We start from the raw sequence: 25,095 nt of genomic DNA on the forward strand, positions 1-25,095 counted from the left end.
CATTTTGAATCAATCATTTTTCTAGTCATACCCTCTCGTTCTGCTCCGGTTGTGCTTGGGCTTACCTGGCTAGCTAAACACAATCCCCATATTGACTGGGCCAAAGCTACAATAATTAATTGGGGAATTTTTTGTCATTTACATTGTCTGCGGTCTGCATGCCCTCGCACAAGGTCCTCGCGCGTCGTCACACAGGAAGTCATTGATTTGTCGGTTGTGCCCACTGCTTATCATGACCTTAAAGAAGTTTTTAGCAAAGATCGAGCGTTGTCGTTACCTCCACACCGTCCCTACGATTGTGGTATTGATCTCCTACCTGGTGCTACACTCCCTTCTTCGCGACTATACAACATTTCTCGACACGAAAGACATGCTCTAGAGGACTATATCACTACTTCACTTGCATCTGGTCTTATCCGCCCATCCAACTCTCCACTAGCTGCCGGGTTCTTTTTTGTGGAGAAGAAGGACAAGACACTTCGCCCCTGCATCGATTACCGTGCCCTCAGTAATATTACTGTTAAGAATAAATATCCGCTTCCGCTTCTCGACTCAGCTTTCAACCCACTACACACTGCTAGACATTTCACCAAATTGGACCTCCGCAATGCTTACCATTTAGTTAGAATTAAGCAAGGAGATGAATGGAAAACTGCTTTCAACACATCCCTAGGACATTTTGAATACCTGGTCATGCCTTTCGGCCTCACCAATGCTCCTGCCGTTTTTCAGGGCCTCATAAATGACGTCCTGCGCGACATGCTCGACCGTTTCGTGGTAGTTTATTTAGACGATATACTAATTTTCTCACCTACCCCTGAACTACACGTCCAGCATGTTCGCTTAGTGCTCCAACGCCTTCTTGAAAATCGTCTGTATGTCAAAGCTGAGAAATGTGTTTTTCATTCTGAGTCGGTTCCTTTTTTGGGTTTTATTGTTGAGAGGGGTCAACTCCGAGCAGATCCGGCGAAAATACAGGCAGTGGTTGATTGGCCCACACCCACTTCTAGGAAGCTCCTTCAAAGGTTTCTAGGTTTCGCTAATTTTTATCGTCGTTTTATTCGTAATTTTAGTCGAGTAGCGGAACCATTAACAAGACTTACTTCATTAAGCTTCCCTTTTTGTGGACCTCAGAGACTCAATCTGCTTTTGAGAAACTCAAGTCTTTGTTCACCTCTGCACCTGTTCTTATCCATCCTAACATATCCTCTCAATTTGTTGTCGAGGTTGACGCATCTGACTCCGGCGTGGGGGCTGTGCTCTCCCAGCGCTCCACCACCGACCAGAGGCTGCACCCCTGTGCCTTTTTCTCACGCCGCCTGACTCCTGCTGAACGTAATTATGACATTGGCAATAGAGAACTACTCGCTGTGGTGTTGGCACTACAAGAATGGAGGCACTGGCTGGAGGGCTCGGAGACCCCGTTTTTGGTGTTCACAGACCACAAGAATCTGGCCTATATCCGTACTGCTCAACGGCTCAATCCTAGACAAGCGAGGTGGGCGTTGTTCCTAGCCAGATTTAATTTTACCATGACCTTCCGCCCCGGTTCCCAGAATGGTAAACCAGATGCTCTGTCGAGGATGTACTCCTGCCCCGAGGAAGAGGTCAAGACCGAGACAATCATCCCTCCATCACGAGTACTGGGAGCGTTGCAGTGGGACATTGAAGGCCGCGTTAAGGAGGGACTCAAGAACGTTCCCTCTCCTAAGAACTGCCCTCAAGGGCGTTTGTTTGTTATCCCAGAGCTCCGTCCTGAAGTACTAAACTGGGCCCACAGCTCCAAGGTCGCTTGCCACCCGGGCATAACCCGTACTTTTTTCCTCCTGTCCCAGCGCTTCTGGTGGCCAACCTTCAGGGCTGACACAAAGGACTTTGTATCGGCTTGTGCCCGTAATAAAGCATCACACCGGGCACCAGCCGGTCTTCTGCGCCCGCTTCCCATTCCCTCCCGCCCGTGGTCCCATGTGGCATTGGACTTTGTCACAGGACTTCCACCATCCAAGGGCAACACAGTGATATTGACTTTGGTTGACCGCTTTTCTAAGATGGCCCATTTTGTCGCTCTGGCCAAGTTACCCTCTGCACTCGAGACTGCTGAACTGCTCGTACGCCATGTCTTCCGGCTGCATGGTATCCCAGTGGATGTAGTTTCGGATAGAGGTCCACAATTCTCGTCTGCTGTTTGGAAGGCGTTCTGCAAGGCATTAGGAGCATCACCCAGTCTTTCCTCAGGATACCACCCACAGACTAACGGTCAGACTGAACGCACCAATCAAGACCTAGAGGCCGCAATCCGCTGCGTCTGCCACCAGCAGCCGGCCTCCTGGGCCTTCAGTCTACCGTGGATAGAGTACGCACATAATACACTCATCAGCTCGGCTACAGGTATGTCACCTTTTCACTCTGCCTACGATTACCAACCCCCCGTTTTTAATTCTCTGGAAAAGGAGGTCGCCGTCCCATCTGTGGCTGCCCACCTGCACCGCGCACATCAAGCCTGGCGCAATACCCGGTCTGCATTGCTACGCACCTCAGAGCGCAACCAGCGCCTTGCTAACCGCCACCGCAGTACAGCACCAGACTACAAGCCCGGTCAGAAGGTGTGGTTGTCGTCTCGTGATCTTCCTCTCCAAGTGGACTCTAAGAAGCTTCAGCCAAGATTTATTGGGCCTTTTTCCATTGAACGTATCATCAATCCCTCCGCCGTTCAACTACACCTTCCTGACTCCCTAAGGATACATCCTTCGTTCCACGTCTCACTCATCAAGCCCGTTTCCACCAGTCTCTTGAGTCCTCCAGAGGTGCCTCCTCCACCTCCCAGGCTTATTGATGGCCATCCTGCGTTCTCTGTCAAGGCCATTCTTGATGTGAGGAGAAGGGGCAGGGGTTTCCAGTATCTGGTGGACTGGGAGGGCTACGGCCCCGAGGACCGATCCTGGGTCTCGCGTTCCCTTATCCTAGACCCTACACTTTTAAATACATTTTATGTTCGTTTTCCAGAGAAACCAGGTAAGCCGCCAGGTGGCGTCCTTTAAGGGGGGGGTGCTGTTGTGTTTTTATTTCCCTGCTTTCTCTTTTATTGTGATGTTTCCTCAGCTCATTAGTCTCCAGCGAGGGGCGGACACTAGGCACACCTGCAAACCATTTCTTCAGAGTATTTAAGCTCGTCACCCACAGCTGGGCCTTGCTGGTTATTTTTCCTGCACCTTCCACATGCATGTGCCTACTTCGCCTCGTCAGTCCCGGTATGTTGTTTTTCCTTAATCCTGTAATTCCTAACGTGTTGTGTTTGTTTCCTAGCCTCCTTGAGGCAACAAGGACTTTATCCTGTGTCTTAGTGTGCCCTGGCTTCTCCCCCTGCCGACCACTGAGGAACCTGTTTTCATTTAAGTATTCATGGTGTGCACTTCTGCCCCCATCGCCTTTTGTTACACTTTTTGGACTCATTAAATGTTTTCCCTTTTTGTTATTCAAACTTGCCTCTCGTCTCTGCATCCCGGGGTCACCCCCTTGACCAGTTCATAACAACAAACATTTGTAATATGCATACAATCATCTATAACATACATATATATATATATATATATATATATATATATATATATATATATATATATATGTGTACTGCATTTATGTAAGTACAATGGGTTATACAGTATTAGTACAGTACCGCGATACCAGTGAATCATATTCGGTACTATACCGCCTCTAAAATGTACCGGTCCCCCACCCGCATGTTCGGCAGTGCACAATCACGGAGTACTTACAAGCAGACAATGTGTGTAGACAGAAAAGGGAGAACGGACAAATTTTGGCTTCCGCCCTCAGGAAGAGGTGCTTTAAGACTTGGCTAGTGGCTAATGTCTATATCCAGTGTTGTAACTACTTCTAAACCTCTAATTCATGTCTCCACGGCGATAAATATAGTACAATTGTTCCAAGCATTGTTCTGGTTATAACTACACTTCGCAGCACACCAAAATCATAATATCCAATGTGTTAAAAATTATCTATAATTGGCAAAGTCAGTATAAGATTTCACTATGTCCAATCATGAACCATCAAGATAGAAGTAGGGTTAGGGTTACGCTACAATATAAACAAACGCCATTGGTGGATCTACACCTAACATCCACTGTAATGATACCAAGTACAGGAGCGTATCTAGTCGATACTACTATGATTACATCGATATTTTTTAGCATCACAAAAACTTATTTCGTTTTTTAAAAATTTATATTATGTTTATAAACTCAGGAAATATGTCTCTGCACACGTGAGGACTTTGAATATGACCAACGTATGATTCTGTAATTACTTGGTATCGGATTGATACCCAAATTTGTGGTATCATCCAAAACTAATGTAAAGTATCAAACAACAGAAGAATAAATGATTATTAAATTTTTAAACAGAAGTGTAGATAGAACATGTTGAAAGAGAACATAACCAGATATTAACAGTAAATGAACAAGTAGATGAATAATTCATTTTCTACCACTTGTCCTTAATAATGTTGACAAATTAATAGAATGATAAATGACACAATATGTTACTGCATATGTCATCAGCTAAATTAGGAGCCTTGTTTGTTTACTTACTTTTAAAAGACAAGTTGTCTTGTTTGTTCACTATTTTATTTAGGGGCAAACTTGCAATAATAAACATATGTTTAATGTACCCTAAGATTTTTTGTTAAAATAAAGCCAATAATGACAATTTTTTTTGGTGCCCTTTATTTAGAAAAGTACCGAAACACATTTTGGTACCCGTACCGGAACCAAAAAAAAAAAAAAAAAAAAAAAAAAAAAAAAAAAAATATATATATATATATATATATATATATATATACATACATTATATATATATATATATATATATATATATATATATATGTATATATATATATATATATATATATATATATATATATGTATATATATATATATATATATATATATATATATATATATATATATATATGTATATATATATATATATACATATATATATATACCGGTACCAAAAAAAAAAAAAAAAAAAAAAAAAATATATATATATATATATATATATATATATATATATATATATGTATATAAATATATATATATATATATATATATATATATATATATATATATATATATATATATATATATACACCGTATTTTTCGGAGTATAAGTCGCACCGGAGTATAAGTCGCACCTGCCGAAAATGCATAGTAAAAAAGGAAAAAACATATATAAGTTGCACTTATATATGAAAAAAAACTGCGACTTATAGTCCGAAAAATACGGTATGTATATTAGTGTTGTCCCGATACCAATATATATATATATACATATACCGTATTTTTCGGAGTATAAGCCGCACCGGAGTATAAGTCGCACCTGCCGAAAATCCATCCATCCATCCATCCATCTTCTTCCGCTTATCCGAGGTCGGGTCGCGGGGGCAGCAGCCTAAGCAGGGAAGCCCAGACTTCCCTCTCCCCAGCCACTTCATCCAGCTCCTCCCGGGGGACCCCGAGGCGTTCCCAGGCCAGCCGGGAGACATAGTCTTCCCAACGTGTCCTGGGTCTTCCCCGCGGCCTCCTACCGGTCGGACGTGCCCTAAACACCTCCCTAGGGAGGCGTTTGGGTGGCATCCTGACCAGATGCCCGAACCACCTCATCTGGCTCCTCTCGATGTGGAGGAGCAGCGGCTTTACTTTAAGCTCCTCCCGGATGGCAGAGCTTCTCACCCTATCTCTAAGGGAGAGCCCCGCTACCCGGCGGAGGAAACTCATTTCGGCCGCTTGTACCCGTGATCTTGTCCTTTCGATCATAACCCAAAGCTCATGACCATAGGTGAGGATGGGAACGTAGATCGACCGGTAAATTGAGAGCTTTGCCTTTTGGCTCAGCTCCTTCTTCACCACAACGGACCGATACAGCGTCCGCATTACTGAAGACGCCGCACCGATCCGCCTGTCGATCTCACGATCCACTCTTCCCTCACTCGTGAACAAGACTCCGAGGTACTTGAACTCCTCCACTTGGGGCAAGATCTCCTCCCCAACCCGGAGATGGCACTCCACCCTTTTCCGGGCGAGAACCATGGACTCGGACTTGGAGGTGCTGATTCTCATCCCAGTCGCTTCACACTCAGCTGCGAACCGATCCAGTGAGAGCTGAAGATCCTGGCCAGATGAAGCCATCAGGACCACATCATCTGCAAAAAGCAGAGACCTAATCCTGCAGCCACCAAACCAGATCCCCTCAACGCCTTGACTGCGCCTAGAAATTCTGTCCATAAAAGTTATGAACAGAATCGGTGACAAAGGGCAGCCTTGGCGGAGTCCAACACTCACTGGAAACGTGTCCGACTTACTACCGGCAATGCGGACCAAGCTCTGGCACTGATCATACAGGGAGCGGACTGCCACAATCAGACAGTCCGATACCCCATACTCTCTGAGCACTCCCCACAGGACTTCCCGAGGGACACGGTCGAATGCCTTCTCCAAGTCTACAAAACACATGTACACTGGTTGGGCAAACTCCCATGCACCCTCAAGGACCCTGCCGAGAGTATAGAGCTGGTCCACAGTTCCACGACTAGGACGAAAACCACACTGTTCCTCCTGAATCCGAGGTTCGACTATCCGGCGTAGCCTCCTCTCCAGTACACCTGAATAGACCTTACCGGGAAGGCTGAGGAGTGTGATCCCACGATAGTTAGAACACACCCTCCGGTTCCCCTTCTTAAAGAGAGGAACCACCACCCCGGTCTGCCAATCCAGTGGTACCACCCCCGATGTCCACGCGATGCTGCAGAGTCTTGTCAACCAAGACAGCCCCACAGCATCCAGAGCCTTAAGGAACTCCGGGCGGATCTCATCTATCCCCGGAGCCTTGCCACCGAGGAGCTTTTTAACTACCTCAGCAACCTCATCCCCAGAAATAGGAGAGCCCACCACAGACTCCCCAGGCACTGCTTCCTCATAGGAAGACGTGTTGGTGGGATTGAGGAGGTCTTCGAAGTATTCCCTCCACCGATCCACAACATCCACAGTCGAGGTCAGCAGAACACCATCCTCGCCATACACGGTGTTGATAGTGCACTGCTTCCCCTTCCTGAGGCGGCGGATGGTGGTCCAGAATTGCTTCGAAGCCGTCCGGAAGTTGTTTTCCATGGCCTCACCGAACTCTTCCCATGTCCGAGTTTTTGCCTCTGCGACCGCTGAAGCCGCACGCCGCTTGGCCTGTCGGTACCTGTCCGCTGCCTCGGGAGTCCTATGAGCCAAAAGAACCCGATAGGACTCCTTCTTCAGCTTGACGGCATCCCTCACCGCCGGTGTCCACCAACGGGTTCTAGGATTACCGCCACGACAAGCACCAACTACCTTGCGGCCACAGCTCCAATCAGCCGCCTCGACAATAGAGGCGCGGAACATGGTCCATTCGGACTCAATGTCCAGCACCTCCCTCGTGACATGTTCAAAGTTCTTCCGGAGGTGGGAATTGAAACTCTCTCTGACAGGAGACTCTGCCAGACGTTCCCAGCAAACCCTCACAATGCGTTTGGGCCTGCCAGGTCTGTCCGGCATCCTCCCCCACCATCGTAGCCAACTCACCACCAGGTGGTGATCGGTAGAAAGCTCCGCCCCTCTCTTCACCCGAGTGTCCAAAACATGAGGCCGCAAATCCGATGACACAACTACAAAGTCGATCATGGAACTGCGGCCTAGGGTGTCCTGGTGCCAAGTGCACATATGGACACCCTTATGTTTGAACATGGTGTTCGTTATGGACAATCTGTGACGGGCACAAAAGTCCAATAACAAAACACCGCTCGGGTTCAGATCAGGGCAGCCATTCTTCCCAATCACGCCTCTCCAGGTTTCACTGTCGTTGCCAACATGAGCATTGAAGTCCCCCAGTAGCACGAGGGAATCACCCGGGGGAGCACTCTCAAGTACTCCCTCGAGTGAATCCAAAAAGGGTGGGTACTCTGAGCTGCGGTTTGGCGCGTAAGCGCAAACCACAGTCAGGACCCGTTCCCCCACCCGAAGGCGAAGGGAAGCTACCCTCTCGTCCACCGGGTTGAACTCCAATGTACAGGCTCTGAGCCGGGGGGAAACAAGAATTGCCACCCCAGCCCGTCGCCTCTCACTGCCGGCAACGCCAGAGTGGAAGAGAGTCCAGCCCCTCTCGAGAGAACTGGTTCCAGAGCCCTTGCTGTGCGTCGAAGTGAGTCCGACTATATCTAGTCGGAACTTCTCCACCTCGCGCACTAGCTCAGGCTCCTTCCCCCCCAGCGAGGTGACGTTCCACGTCCCAAGAGCTAGCTTCTGTAGCCGAGGATCGGACCGCCAAGTGCCCTGCCCTCGGCTGCCGCCCAGCTCACATCGCACCCGACCTCTATGACCCCTGCTATGGGTGGTGAGCCCATTGGAGGGGGGACCCACGTTGCCTCTTCGGGCTGTGCCCGGCCGGGCCCCATGGGGACAGGCCCGGCCACCAGGCGCTCGCCATCGTGCCCCACCTCCGGGCCTGGCTCCAGAGGGGGGCCCCGGTGACCCGCGTCCGGGCAAGGGAAATCTGGGTTCCTTAGTCGTTTTCTTCATAGAGGTCTTCGAGCTGCTCTTTGTCTGATCCCTCACCTAGGACCAGTTTGTCTTGGGAGACCCTACCAGGGGGCATCAAGCCCCCGGACAACATAGCTCCTAGGATCATTGGGACACGCAAACTCCTCTACCACGTTAAGGTGGCAGCTCTGAGAGGAGCCGAAAATGCATAGTAAAAAAGGAAAAAACATATATAAGTCGCACTAGACCCCGGCCAAACTATGAAAAAACTGCGACTTATAGTCCGAAAAATACGGTATGTATATTAGTGTTGTCCCGATACCAATATATATATATATATATATATATATATATATATATATACCGCGACCCTGAAAGGGACAAGCGGTAGAAAATGGATGGATGGATGGATGGATTGATATATATATATATATATATATATATATATACCGCGACCCTGAAAGGGACAAGCGGTAGAAAATGGATGGATGGATGGATATATATATATATATATATATATATATATATATATATATATATATATATATATATATATATATATATATATATATACTGTATATATACCGCATTTATGTGTGTATATGTGTGTCCATGTGCGTATTTGCATACATACTCTTCTTCTCTTCCCACACGCTGAGTTCCTTGGTGAGTTCTGGGATCACCAAGAAGGTTTTCCAGCCCTGCCGTTTCTTCGACTTGAGGATGTCTCCGAAGATGTGATCTCCGACGTAGAGGATGTCTTTCCCTCTCACGCCCAGCAGGTCGCACACGAGGTCCGACGATCCTGCGGGCGTTTCATGTTTCAGGCTGAAACGGACGACCTTGGTTCTTGGACATGCTCACCTCCAGAGTACACGGTTCCGTGCTGCAGGGCGCCGGTGTAGGTGCCAATACGCAGTTTGCCCGTGTCCTGCGTCCCAAACATGGAGGTGTGAAACAGTCCCCTCTGAAAGGAGCGCCAGTGTCCTACCGTGTCCACTTGTCTCAGCACCGTCCCCTCTGCGAAGAACAGAGGCTTCCTGGTGTCCACCACCACCAGGTCGAAGAAGGAGCGCCAGGGCTTTTTGGGACCTCCACACTGCACACACACACATGTCCATTCTTTTTGGTGCACCAGCCAGGACACGGCATTTGTTCACCTTCATGCCAAACTGTCTTACCTTGGTGGGACTTTCTAGCAGGTATTTCATGATGGCCTCCACGCAGCAGCAATGATTTTTAAAATCAGATTATTAGGGTGTTAGGACTGTTATCTTGTCGGCGTTACTTACCTCGGTGTACATGTAGTCGCTGTTGGTGGCCAGGAAGACCATGGCCACGTCTTTGATTCGACTCAGCAACACAACAATGTTTGGCTGCAAGGAAAGATGTAATTTCACTTTTGTCCTACCTTGAAATACTCACACCTTCCTGTCACCCACATTCTGTTTAATCATCATTTGATTCATCATTTGCATATGTCAACATTTCACTTACTTATGATTTGAATATGTCAGCATTTCACTTATTTATGATTTGAATATGTCAACATTTCACTTATTTATCATTTGAACATGTCAACATTTCACTTATTTATCATTTGAATATGTCAACATTTCACTTATTTATCATTTGAATATGTCACCATTTCATTTATTTATCATTTGAATATGTCAACATTTCACTTAATCATTTGAACATGTCAACATTTCACTTATTTATCATTAAAATATGTCAACATTTCACTTATTTATCATTTGAACATGTCATTTCACTTATTTTTCATTTGAACATGTCAACATTCCACTTATTTATAATTTCTATATGTCAACATTTCACTTATTTATGATTTGAATATGTCAACATTTCACTTATTTATCATTTGAACATGTCAACATTTCACTTATTTACCATTTGAATATGTCAACATTTCACTTATTTATATTTTGAATATGTCAACATCTCACTTATTTATTTATAATTTTTATATGTCAACATTTCACTTATTTATCATTTGAATATGTCAGCATTTCACTTATTTATCATTTGAATATGCCAACATTTCACTTATTTATCATTTGAATATGTCAACATTTCACTTATTTATCATTTGTATATGTGAACATTTCACTTATTTATCATTTGAATATGTCAACATTTCTCTTATTTTTCATTTAAACATGTCAACATTCCACTTATTTATAATTTCTATATGTCAACATTTCACTTATTTATGATTTGAATGTCAACATTTCACTTATTTATATTTTGAATAAGTCAACATTTCACTTACAGTATTTATCATTTTTATACTGTATGTCAACATTTCACTTATTTATCATTTGAATATGTCAGCATTTCACTTATTTATCATTTGAATATGTCAACATTTCACTTATTTGTCTTTTGAATATGTCAACATTTCACTTATTTATCATTTGAATATGTCAACATTTCACTTATTTATCATTTGAATATGTCAACATTTCTCTTATTTATCATTTACATATGTCAACATTTATTTTATTTATCATTTGTATATGTCAACATTTCACTCATTTAACATTTGAGTATGTCAGCATTTCACTTGTTTACCATTTGAATATGTCAGCATTTCACTTATTTATCATTTGAATATGTCAACATTTCACTTTTTATCATTTGAATACGTCAACATTTCACTTATTTATCATTTGAATATGTCAACATTTCACTTAATCATTTGAATATGTCAACATTTCACTTAATCATTTGAACATGTCAACATTTCACTTATTTATCATTTGAATATGTCAACATTTCACTTATTTATCATTTGAATATGTCAACATTTCACGTAAACATTTGAACATGTCAACATTTCACTTATTTATCATTTGAATATGTCAACATTTCACTTAATCATTTGAACATGTCAACATTTCACTTATTTATCATTTGAATATGTCAACATTTCACTTATTTATCATTTGAATATGTCAACATTTCACGTAAACATTTGAACATGTCAACATTTCACTTATTTATCATTTGAATATGTCAACCGTTCACTTATTTATAATTTGAACATGTCAGCATTTCACTTATTTATCATTTGAATATGTCAACATTTCACTTATTTATCATTTCAATATGTCAACATTTCACTTATTTATCATTTGAACATGTCAACATTTCACTTATTTATCATTTGTATATGTCAACTGTTCACTTATTTATCATTTGAATACGTCAACATTTCACTTATCTATCATTTGGACATGTCAACATTTCACTCATTTATCATTTGAATATGTCAACATTTCATGTAATCATTTGAACATGTCAACATTTCACTTATTTATCATTTGTATGTGTCAACCGTTCACTTATTTATAATTTGAACATGTCAGCATTTCACTTATTTATTATATGTCAACATTTCACTTATTCATCATTTGTATATGTCTACATTTCACGTATTTATCATTTTGAATATGTCAACATTTCACTTAATTATTATTTGAACATGTCAACATTTCACTTATTAATCATTTGAATATGTCAACATTTCACTTAGTATTTTCTGTTGTCTTTTACAAAAAGTGTCTTAATTTGGATGTTTGCTGGTCAGAATGTGAGGTTGTTGTTCATGTTTTCTTGTGCTACTCACGTCTTTGTTGACGTACTTGTTGATGTTTTCTTGTGCTACTCACGTCTTTGTTGACATACTTGTTGATATTTTCTTGTGCTACTCACGTCTTTGTTGACGAACTTGATGTATTCTTGTGCTACTCACGTCTTTGTTGACATACAGTACTTGTTGATGTTTTCTTGTGCTACTCACGTCTTTGTTGACATACTTGTTGATGTTTTCTTGTGCTACTCACGTCTTTGTTGACGTACTTGTTGATGTTTTCTTGTGCTACTCACGTCTTTGTTGACGAACTTGATGTATTCTTGTGCTACTCACGCCTTTGTTGACATACTTGTTGATGTTTTCTTGTGCTACTCACGTCTTTGTTGACGTACTTGTCCAGGTTCTTGAGGGTCTGCTCCTTTAGGACTCCCTGGATGATGAGTCCACATGAGGTGAAACCAGGAGGTACAAGAGGACGTGGACTCACCGTGTCGTGAATGAAATCCATGGCGTCTCTCACATCCTGGAACATACTTCTGTACGACATGAACAGGTCGCCATGGTGATGACCTTTCAGCACGCTGCAACATGGCCGCCATTTGTCAGCAAGGTGAGGGTGTTACCTAACGACCTGTGTGTGTGTGTGTGTGTGTGAGTGCGGAACTTGTGTGTGTGACTTGTGTGCGTGTGGAACTTGTGTGAGTGTGTAACCTGTGTGCGTGTGTGTGCGTGGAACTTGTGTGTTAACATGTGTGTGTGTGGAACATGTGTGAGCTCACTTTTTGTATCTGTTACAGTTGGTGAAGAAGTCCACAAGGCAAGAATAAAGATATGTCTCTGTGAAGAAAGCAACACACAATTAATTATTGTATTGTGTGTGTGTGTGTGTGTGTGTGTGTGTGTGTGTGTGTGTGTGTGTGTGTGTGTGTGTGTGTGTGTGTGTGTGTGTGGTGTGTGTGTGTGTGCGTGTGAAAACGTGTCACCTGAAAGGTTGAACAATGTGTTGAGTACGTAGAAACGGTCTGTGTCGTCCCTCCGAATGAAGTTGTTGGGATAATATCGATTGATCTCCTCTCTGAAAACACACAAATCAATATTCCAAATGTGTGTGCAGCAATTGTCATTAATTTATTGTTATATGTTACAATTGTTTTGTATCATTATTTTATTGTTAAATGTTACAATTTTAGTGTGACATTGTTTTATTGTTATATGTTACAATTGTATTGTGTCATTATTTTATTGTTATATGTTAAAATTGTATTTGTCATTATTTCATTGTTGTATGTTACAATTGTATTGTGTCATTGTTTTTTATTATATGTTACAATGTTATTGTGTCATTATTTTATTTTTATACGTTACAATTGTATTGTGTCATTTTATTATATGTTACAATTTTATTGTGTCATTATTTTATTGTTATATTTTACTATTTTATTGTATCTTTATTTTATTGTTATATGTTACAATTGTATTGTGTAATTATTTTATTGTTATATGTTACAATGTTATTGTGTCATTATTTTATTTTTATATGTTACAATTTTATTGTGTCATTACAGAGGGGTTAGTGCGTCTGGCTCACAATACGAAGGTCCTGAGCAGTCCTGGGTTCAATCTCGGGCTCGGGATCTTTCTGTGTGGAGTTTGCATGTTCACCCCGTGACTGCGTGGGTTCCCTCCGGGTACTCCGGCTTCCTCCCACCTCTAAAAACATGCACCTGGGGATAGGTTGATTGGCAACACTAAATTGGCCCTACTGTGTTAATGTGAGTGTTAATGTTGTCTGTCTATCTGTGTTGGCCCTGTGATAAGGTGGCGACTTGTCCAGGGTGTACACCGCCTTCCGCCTGATTGTAGCTGAGATAGGCTCCAGCGCCCGCCGCGACCCCGAAGGGATTAAGCGGTAGAAAATGGATGGATGGATGGATGTTACAATCGTATTGTGTCATTATTTTGTTATGTGTTACAATTTTATTGTGTCATTATTTTATTGTTATATGTTACAATTTTATTGTGTCTATATTTTATTGTTATATGTTACAATTGTTTTGTGTCATTATTTTATTGGTAAATTTTACAATTTTATTGTGACATTATTTTATGTTACAATTGTATCGTGGCATTATTTTATTGTTATATGTTGCAATTGTAGTGTGTCATTATTTTATTGTTGTATGTTACAATTGTGTTGTGTCATTGTTTTATTGTTATAAGTTGCAATGTTTTTGTGTCATTATTTTATTGTTATATGTTACAATTGTATTGTGTCATTATTTTATTGTTATATGTTACAATTGTATTGTGTCATTATGTTTGTCATGATCCGTTACTCGGGTCATGGCATGATTTATCCTTTCGTTTACTGTTGGTTTCCATGGGCACTAATTCTCCACACCTGCCCTTGTTTTGCATTAAGTGTTCCCACCAGGTGTTTTGGTTAATCACTCCCCTTTATAGTTTTCAGTCACCCAGTACTAGTTGCTGGGTCAATGCTTGCTATACGCAACATTTACGTTTCTTCTGGTTTTTCACATCGCTCTAGTGTTTTTTCCGCACACTAGTATTCCTCGCTGTTCACCCTTGGTGACATTTAGTTTTTTTGGCTTGTTTTGCGTCCGAGCGTTTGTATTTTTTGTCTTGCCAGTAGTAATTAAAGAGTCAACGCTACCTGCACGCTGCTCCTGCATTGGAGGGAACACGACCATCGCCACCATGCGTTCCAATCGTAACAATTGTATTGTTATATGTTTCAATTGTAGTGTATCATTATTTTATTGTTATATTTTACAATTGTAGTGTGTCATTATTTTATTGCTACGCTACAATTGTATTATGTCATTATTTTATTGTTATGTTACAATTGTAGTGTCATTATTTTTTTGTTATACGTTGCAATTGTATGTCATTATTTTTTTGTTATATGTTGCAATTGTATTGTGTCATTATCTTTTTTTTATATGCTACAATTATATTGTGCCATTATTTTATTGTTATGTTGCAATTGTATTGTGTCATTGTTTTATTGTTATGTTACAATTTTTTTGTGTCATTATTTTCTTGTGATTCACCCTTTGAGGAAAGTGAAGCCGTGACTGCACACCAGAATGTTCCCGTTGGAGTCCACCTTCAGAAGGTTCCCGTAGGTGGTGTCCATCACCAGACCCCTGTAACCATGGCGACAAACAGTCACCTCTGTCCTGCTCCTCACCTCAAACTCGTGTGTGTGTGTGTGTGTGTGTGTGTGTGTGTGTGTGTGTTTTCTTCTCTTCTTGTACCGGTATTATTATTTGTGTTTGTTTTATACAGCACTTTGTGTTTGCCACTTGCCTGAGAATGAAAAGTGCTGAATGAATCAAGTTTGATATTTTGCATACAACAATGTTAAATGTAGTGTTAGCAATGTTAATGTAGCTACATGCTAAGATTATATTCTAACATCCTGCTAGATGCTAACCTAATGGTGGTGAAGAAAATGAAGTGTTAGCAATGTTAGCATAGCTACTTGAGCTACATGGTAACATTATATTCTAACCCCATGCTAGATGCTAACCTATTGTTCCATCCATCCTATTGTTGATGAATAAAATGAAGTGTTAGCAATGTTAGCATAGCTACTTGAGCTTTATGCTAATATTATATTCTGACATCATGCTAGATGCTAAGCTATTGTTGGTGAAGAAAATTAAGTGTTAGCAATGTTAGCATAGCTACTTGAGCTTCATACTAACATCATGCTAGATGCTAACCTAATGTTGGTGAAGAAAATGAAGTGTTAGCATCGTTAACATAGCTACTTGAGCTACATGCTAACATTATATCCTAACCTACTAGATGCTAAGCTATTGTTGGTGAAGAAAATGAAGCGTTAGTAATGTTAGCATAGCTACTTGAGCTATATGCTGACATTATATTCTAACATCATGCTAGATGCTAACCTATTGGAGTTTGCCACTTTCCTGAGCATGAATCAAGTTTGATATATTGCATTCAACAATGTCAAATTAAATCTTAGCAATGTTAGCATAGCTACTTGAGCTACATGCTAACATTATATGCTAACATCATGCTAGATGCTAACTTATTGTTGGTGAAGAACATCCAAATGATCAAACGTACAGCTCCCCCGTCTGTAACTGACTGAAAGATGGTTGGCAGAACTCAATTTTAAGACGCGTAGCCAGGCCTGCTTTTTTAACATGAAGAAGGAGGGTTTTCTTTCAGAGAGAGGGTTTCCTTGCCTCCGTCACTAAGCTACACATGTGGTTTAAATTGGTTCTCTCTAGCGTTTGAGGACCTTCTCAATGTGTGAAGTGCCGTCAGAGAACTTCTGTTGTAGAAATAAGTTCAAAAGTGAGCGTTTGATCGTCTCTTCTCTAGAAAAGAGGAGCAAAGACTGGACAGATGTTTCTCATGAACGAGGACACGCATGAGTTAGAGATCATTCTTCATGAAGGACTGTGAGAAGATGACAAAATGTGCATGGTGCTCAAAGAGAAGGTGGGAGTTGACCAACCTGGTAGAGAAACTGGGATCATAGGTGTAGCGCAGGACCTCATGAGGGTAGCCCACCGACACCATTCTGTCCCTCAGAAGCTCAAAGCCCAGGCTCTCGTAGTCCGGAGAGATGTACACTGAACAGTGAAGGATTATAGTCCATGGACCACAGACCACAAGAAGTCTTCTTTGGGACCATTCTCCGCTCCAATTTTTTTTCTATTTCCATGCATTCATCCTTTAAACTCGAATATGAAAGTTATGAAGTTTCTTTTCACAGAATTTTTTCTCTAAAGCTCAAAAGCTTGGAGTAGCCCAGTCCATCCAGCTGGATTCGGCTGCGTATCTGGCAACCTCAGTCAGGTAGAGGGTGAGGGGACTACAGAATGTTGACTGTGATTGCAGTACCATTTCTGGCCACATTATTACATATGGCTCCTTTAACAGCTTGTCCACATTTACGCTCATGAAAGAAAATACTTTGAAATACTATCAGCTTTTTGTCATTAAAAAAACGTTAACTTCGAATAAAACGTAACATGAGTGATAACACGACTTTTCTGTCAGTCACTTGTTTCATTTTGTCAACACAAAGCAGATGACACAAAACTATTTTCACATCAAATGGCACATTTCGGGTTTTAAAAACACTAAAAGAAAAGAAGAAAATATTGTTTACACCAAAGAAAAATTATGGAATTGTAAGAAACAAAGAAAACACAGCAGAAGTACTTTGTTGCACCACCTCTAATCAGAGGTGGGTAGTAACGCGCTACATTTACTCCGTTACATCTACTTGAGTAACTTTTGGGATAAATTGTACTTCTAAGAGTAGTTTTAATGCAACATACTTTTACTTTTACTTGAGTATATTTATACAGAAGAAACGCTACTTTTACTCCGCTACTTTTATCTACATTCAGCTCGCTACTCGCTACTAATTTTTATCGATCTGTTAATGCACGCTTTGTTTGTTTTGGTCTGTCAGACAGACCTCCATGGTGCCTGCGTTTCAACAAATACAGTCACTGGTGACGTTCACTCCGTTCCACCAATCAGATGCAGTCACTGGTGACGTTGGACCAATCAAACAGAGCCAGTGGTCACATGACCTTACTTAAACAAGTTGAATCAATCAATCAATCAAAAGTGTGAAGGAAAAAAGACTATTTTTTAATTTCAACTGTACATCCCGTCAAAAGCCTAAAGACTGACTGCACAGTTCCTGTCTTCACAATAAATGTGCCGCTCCATGGCGCCTGCGCTTTCAAAATAAGAGTCTCCGAAAGCCAGCGCAAACAAGCTAGCAAGCTACGGAGTTTGCCGCCAATGTATTTCTTGTAAAGTGTATAAAAACGAATTTGGAAGCTGGACAAATAAGATGCCAAAAAGCAACCACTTTCATGTGGTATTAGACAGAAAGGAGGAACTTTTTTTCTCCTCCATTTGAAAACGAGGACGTAATCAGCACTACTGTCTGATTACAATCAATGCAAGTCATCAGAATCAGGTAATACACCAACTTATATTCTTGTCTTCATGAAAGAAAGGACTCTATATGTGTTAAACATGCATGTATATTCATTAAAACACCTTTAACATGTAAACAAAAACGGCAAAATAAATAAATATAAACTATATACTGTATATATCAATGTATGTATATATATACAGTATATATGTGTATATATATATATATATATGTGTGTGTGTGTGTGTGTGTGTGTGTATATATATATATATATATATATACATATGTATATATATATATATGTATGTGTGTGTGTGTGTGTGTATATATATATATATATATATATATATATATATATATATATATATATATATATGATATGTGTGTGTATGTTACTCATCAGTTACTCAGTACTTGAGTAGTTTTTTCACAACATACTTTTTACTTTTACTCAAGTAAATATTTGGGTGACTACTCCTTACTTTTACTTGAGTAATAAATCTCTAAAGTAACAGTACTCTTACTTGAGTACAATTTCTGGCTACTCTACCCACCTCTGCCTCTAATACTTGTGTAGTATTACAACGTGTGTGAGGTGTGGACTTAAGGAGTGACAACAAGTACTCTTCTTCATCAACTTTAACTTTGTTTCATTTGACATCTGTGGTGTTGGAGTCATGATTCATGTCAATCCACCTGCTGCAACAGCTTTGTCAACAATTCACCTTCTTCAACAACTTTGACTTTGTTTCACTTGACATCTGTCGTGTTGGAACCATGACTCATGTCAATCCACCTGCTGCAACATCTTTGTCAACGATTCACCTTCTTCATCAACTTTGACTTTGTTTCACTTGACATCTGTGGTGTTGGAGTCATGATTCATGTTAATCCACCTGCTGCAACAGCTTTGTCAACGATTCACCTTCTTCATCAACTTTGACTTTGTTTCACTTGACATCTGTGGTGTTGGAGTCATGATTCATGTCAATCCACCTGCTGCAACATATTTGTCAGCGATTCACCTTCTTCAACAACTTTGAAGTTAATTCACTTGACATCTGTCGTGTTGGAGTCATGATTCATGTCAATCCACCTGCTGCAACAGCTCTCCAAGGTGTGACCCCTCCTTTTGAACTGCAGAACTAGTGAACACAAGTCATCTGATGCAGGTGTTAGTTTAGGAAATAAACATTTTCAGGCTGATTCCATCGTGTTTTCACTTTGCTAGATCTAAAAACTGTTACTGACGAGCACAACCTATTTTCTGGATTTAGTGTGTTTTAAAACCAGAATGTTGAAATTATTTTAGTTGTCATGTCTGTTATCTGCTTTGTTTCTGCAAAATGAAACAAGTGAATTAACATTCTCCAAGTCTGCTGATTCTTCATTTTCCACGGCGTGTACAACTGTTTGATCGATAGTACACAATGACTACACAAAAGTAAGATAAAAATACACTATGTACTACTCATTTAAATTTTACCCTTAACATTCTTATTTGTCCAAGGAGTTGTTTCCTGAATTTTACACAATAACACAACCAAAAAAAATGGTCCATCCATCCATCCATCCATCTACACTTCTTAAACTTTCCTTCACTTCCTGTTAATGACTGATTACTTCCTGTTGTAACAAACTTCCATCTACACTTCTTAAACATTTCTTCACTTACAGTTAAAGACTGATTACTTCCTGTTGTAATGCACTTCCATCTACATTTCTTAAATGTTTCTTCACTTCCTGTTATTGACTGATTACTTCCTGTTGTAAGGAACTTCCATCTACACTTCTTAAACTTTACTAACAACTTCTTTATTCTCTTGTTTACAACTGGCTTAGTGACTAGCTTGCTTTCTTGTTTGCTGTAGCGTGTCCTTCATATTTAGTCTGGCCCTCCAGTGATAATAGTGTTTGTAGAACTGTAGTTTTTGTGCTGCAAGGGGAGCATCTGCACATCATGTATAGAAATAAACAGTCAGCTGTGGCTGCTGATTCTGAGCATGGAAAATAGGAATCAAATGGTTTCAGGAGAATGGGAATTGAAGACTCGGTTTTCATCCATGCCCGGGTCTTGAGGTCAAGTACTTACTAGCGAGCGTGTAGTCCATGTCAAAGCCATAGCAAGTGATATTTTCCAATGTCAGATTCCTGTTGACAAAAACCCTGTGATGGACCACAAAAACACTGCAGTCATGTTACCCGGCATCTTTAGGGTCATGTGATCTGTCATCATTAAGTCATGTGACCTGTCATCATTAAGTCATGTGACCTGGCATCATTAAGTCATGTGACCTATCATCATTAAGTAATGTGACCTGTCATCATTAAGTCATGTGACCTGTCATTATTAAGTCATTTGACCTGTCATCATTAAGTCATGTGACCTGGCATCTTTAGGTCATTTGACCTGTCATCATTAAGTCTCATGTGACTTGTCATAATTAAGTCATGTGACCTGGCATCATGAAGTCATGTTACCTGGCACCATTAAGTCATGTGACCTGTCATCTTTGAGTCATGTGACCTGTCATTATTAAGTCATGTGACCTGTCATCATTAAGCCATGTGACTTGTCATCTTTAGGTCATGTGACCTGGCATATTTGAGTCATGTGACCTGGCATAATTAAGTCATGTGACCAGGCATCCTAGAGTCATGTGAATTGTCATCATTAAGTCATGTGACCTGTCATCATCAAGTCATGTGACCTGTCATCATTAAGTCATGTGACCTGGCATCATTAAGTCATGTGACCTATCATCCTTAAGTCATGTGACCTGTCATCATCAAGTCATGTGACCTGTCATCATCAAGTCATTTGACCTGTCATCATTAAGTCATGTAACTTGGCATCATTAAGTCATGTGACCTGTCATCTTTAGGTCATTTGTCCTGTCACCATTAAGTCTCAAGTGACTTGTCATAATTAAGTCATGTGACCTGGCATCATTAAGTCATGTTACCTGGCATCATTAAGTCATGTGACCTGTCATCTTTGAGTCATGTGACTTGTCAATATTAAGTCATGTGACCTGTCATCATGAATTCATGTGACCTGTCATCTTTAGGTCATGTGACCTGGCATCTTTGAGTCATGTGACCTGGCATCATTAAATCAGGTGACCTGTTATCATAAAGTCATGTGACCTGTCATCTTTAAGTCATGTGACCTGTCATCATTAAGTCATGTGACCTGTCATCTTTAAGTCATGTGACCTGTCATCATTAAGTCATGCGACCTGTCATCTTTAATTCCACGCAGTGGTGGGCCGTCAGAGCCAGCAAGGCCTTCTCTGCTGGCCTAACATAACCAGAAATCATGATCATAATTAAAGATAAAACATTTTTAAATTTACTTTCCCTAAATATCTAAAAGTATTCATATTCCTGTCATGTCATATTATGCTTGTTCCAGTGCTGTTGTTTTTAGTTTTAGTTTGTATCCAAACAGAATTCAGCTAGCTTATGTTGCCATGCTGGACGGAATCTGCCAGAGGCCTTCAGAATCAGCAATGTGGGCGTCTGTGCACTGTAAGTGAACGGGGACATAGAGTTGATAGACAATAGCGATAGCCAGTCAGATCACGAGTTGTTGTCAGTCAGGCCTTCTCGATGGCCTCACGTTGAACGTGACATTTACACGTGTGATACTCATCGGGACCGCTAGCGGATGAATTTGAGAACACATAGAGTTGTTGACATAGACAGTTGCAATAGCCAATCAGATCACAAGTTGTTGACAGTAGCCTATCTAAGTAGCCTGATGTTAACAAGACTGTGATTGGATACTTACTTGTCATTCCAAAGTGAGTATCCATTCACAAGTTTCATTTTAGCAGGAAGCAGGAAGTGTTGCGCCGTAGCCATACCGGGATAGCATGGAGAACAAAACGTTGCAAGGCCATTTCAAGAAGGATATTTAAAGAGAAACTACATCTTGTGAGACGATGTCGGCCAACCCTGGAAGCTAGCTCAGCTGTTCTGGCGATGAAATGGGGAAATGCTCGCCATTCCCACTCGAATAAGCCGACAACGAGGGGTTCCACTGGCTTATATGGCGTTGAATAGGTGCTACTATTTGTGAGTTCAAATATTTAATTTTTTGACTTTTAATGTTTTTTGCAATTTAAATTTTGACAGTACCACGTAAGATATGTTTTAATTGCTGTTGCGTTTTAATTGATTTTTAAATGTGCCAGAAAATAACCCATTTTGTACACTGTTGATGTGAAAAATGTCAATGCCCAGTAGTTTACGTAAATGTGTTCCTGTATAGTATTTCTCCACCAATGGTCATGTGGTGACATCAATCATGGTATTTTGAGAAGTAATCATTAAAGTCGGACATCACTGAGGCCTAGGTGAGAAACGCACAGCCCGCCACTGAAGTCATGTGACCTGTCCTCATTAAGTCATGTGACTTGTCATCATTTAGTCATGTGACCCGTCATCATTTAGTCATGTGACATGTCATCATTAAGTCATGTGACCTGTCATCATTAAGTCACTTAAGTCAAGTGACCTGTCATCTTTAAGTCATGTGACCTGTCATCTTTAAGTCATGTGACCTGTCATCTTTGTGTCATGTGACCTGTCATCATTTAGTCATGTGACCTGTCATCATTTAGTCAAGTGACATATCATCATTAAGTCATGTGACCTGTCATCATTAAGTCACTTAAGTCATGTGACCTGTCATCATTAAGTCATGTGACCTGTCATCTTTAAGTTATGTGACCTGTCATCTTTAAGTCATGTGACCTTGCCACAGCCTGAATTTCACATTTTTGCCAAAAGAAAAAGGTATCCATCCATCCATCCATTTTCTACCGCTTATTCCGTTCGGAGTCGCGGGGGGCGCTGGAGCCTATCTCAGCTACAATCGGGCGGAAGGCGGGGTGCACCCTGGACAAGTCGCCACCTCATCACAGGGCCAACACAGATAGACAGACAACATTCACACTCACATTCACACACTAGGGCCAATTCAGTGTTGCCAATCAACCTATTCCCAGGTGCATGTAAATTTACCAAAATTATTTTTGTCCTTTTTTTGCATTTGACTTTAATATATAGTGTGGGCCACACACACACACACACACACACACACACACACACACACACACACACACACACACACACACACACACACACACACACACACACGCACACACACACACACACACACACAAAGTCTCATTATAGCTTGATGCACAGTTGGTAGTAAAGTAAAACAAAAGGAACAAGGATCAGAATGATACAAGTGGTAAACCATTGTGTAGTATTACAACAATAAAGACACAACGACAACTAAGTCACTAGCGTAATATTACAAAAATCAACACACAACAATTAACTCACTTGTGTAGTATTACGTCAATAAATACACAACAACTAACTCACTTGTGTAGTATTACAAAAATCAACACACAACAACTCACTCACTTGTGTAGTATTACAACAATAAACACACAACAACAACTAACTCACTTGTGTAGTATTACAAAAATCAACACAACAACGAACTCAGTTTTGTAATATTATAAAAATAAACACAACAACAACTAACTCACTCGTGTAGTACTACTAAAATCAACACACAAAACAACCAACTTACTTGTGTAGTATTACAAAAATCAACACACAACAATAACTAACTCACTTTTGTAGTATTACAACAATAAACACACAACAACAACAACTAACTCACTTGTGCAGTATTTAAAAAATCAACACACAACAACAACCAACTCACTTGTGTAGTATTACAACATTAAACACACTACAACCACTAACTCACTTGTGTAGTATTATAACAATAAACACACAACAACAACCAACTCACTTGTGTAGTATTACAACAATAAACACACAACAACTAACTCACTTTTGGTGGAAGCCTGTGGTCATCTTGCAGTCCTCTGGGGTGTCCATCACGTCCAAACTAGCTCACGGGCACAAGTCAGCTTGTAGTTGTTGTGGCAAACAGTCGAGTTAATGGGGGTGGGGATTGGGGGGGGGGGGGGGGGGGGGGGGGGCGATAAGGGGGGGGGGGGGTGCGAGGGTCACCCTTCAAGATCACATGAAGGGTGTGTGTGTGGGGGTCACCCTTCGAGATCAGATGAGGGGTGTGTGTGGGGGGGTCACCCTTCAAGATCACATGAGGGGTGTATGTGTGGGGGTCACCCTTCAAGATGAGAGGTGTGTGTGTTGAGTCACCCTTCAAGATGAGGGGTGTGTGTGTTGGGTCACCCCTCAAGATGAGGGATGTGTGTGCAGGTCACCCTTCAAGATGAGGAGTGTGTGTTGGGTCACCCTTCAAGATGAGGGGTGTGTGTGGAGGTCACCCTTCAAGATCACATGAGGGGTGTGTGTGTGGGGGTCACCCTTCGAGATCACATGAGGGGTGTGTGTGTGGGGGTCACCCTTCAAGATCACATGAGGGGTGTATGTGTGGAGGTCACCCTTCAAGATGAGGAGTGTGTGTTGAGTCAACCTTCAAGATGAGGGGTGTGTGTGGAGGTCACCCTTCAAGATGAGGAGTGTGTGTTGGGTCACCCTTCAAGATGAGGGAGTGTATGTGGAGGTAATCCTTCAAGATGAGGAGTGTGTGTGGGTCACCCTTCAAGATGAGGGGTGTGTGTGGAGGTCACCCTTCAAGATGAGGAGTGTGTGTTGGGTCACCCTTCAAGATGAGGGGTGTGCGTGGATGTCACCTTTCAAGATGAGGAGTGTGTGTTGGGTCACCCTTCAAGATGAGGAGTGTGTGTTGGGTGAACCTTCAAGATGAGCGGTGTGTGTGGGGGTCACCCTTCAAGATGAGGATTGTGTGTTGGGTCACCCTTCAAGATCAGGGGTGTGTGTGGAGGTCATCATTCAAGATGAGGGGGTGGGGGAGGGGGTGGGAGGGGGCACCCTTCAAGATG

General features: G+C 41.3%; 1 protein-coding gene across 4 annotated transcripts in view; it reads right to left on the reverse strand.

Annotated features, from left to right (window-relative positions):
• nt5c2l1 (5'-nucleotidase, cytosolic II, like 1) overlaps nt 1-24,163 on the reverse strand; it is a 37,083-nt gene extending 12,920 nt beyond the window's left edge. For 3 of the 4 annotated variants that reach the window (XR_012049427.1, XM_061931647.1, XM_072912729.1), the window contains exons 1-13: nt 24,057-24,163; nt 20,259-20,332; nt 16,715-16,832; nt 15,270-15,365; nt 13,179-13,270; nt 12,975-13,032; nt 12,683-12,776; nt 12,572-12,625; nt 9,869-9,952; nt 9,758-9,793; nt 9,568-9,675; nt 9,441-9,507; nt 9,211-9,381 (exon numbers count right to left, since the gene is read on the reverse strand). Coding sequence is in view for 3 of the 4 variants with exons in the window: in XM_061931647.1 (XP_061787631.1) it covers nt 9,211-9,381; nt 9,441-9,507; nt 9,568-9,675; nt 9,758-9,793; nt 9,869-9,952; nt 12,572-12,625; nt 12,683-12,776; nt 12,975-13,032; nt 13,179-13,270; nt 15,270-15,365; nt 16,715-16,832; nt 20,259-20,332; nt 24,057-24,103 (1,099 nt within the window). In the remaining variant the exon portion in view is untranslated. Of the gene's footprint in view, nt 1-9,210; nt 9,382-9,440; nt 9,508-9,567; nt 9,676-9,757; nt 9,794-9,868; nt 9,953-12,571; nt 12,626-12,682; nt 12,777-12,974; nt 13,033-13,178; nt 13,271-15,269; nt 15,366-16,714; nt 16,833-20,258; nt 20,333-23,200; nt 23,237-24,056 lie in introns of those variants that run through there. The other variant, XM_061931648.1, reaches the window with a different exon arrangement.
• Nucleotides 24,164-25,095: the final 932 nt, after the last annotated feature.

Source organism: Nerophis lumbriciformis, linkage group LG39 (assembly GCF_033978685.3).
Source record: "Nerophis lumbriciformis linkage group LG39, RoL_Nlum_v2.1, whole genome shotgun sequence".
NCBI lineage: Eukaryota > Metazoa > Chordata > Actinopteri > Syngnathiformes > Syngnathidae > Nerophis > Nerophis lumbriciformis.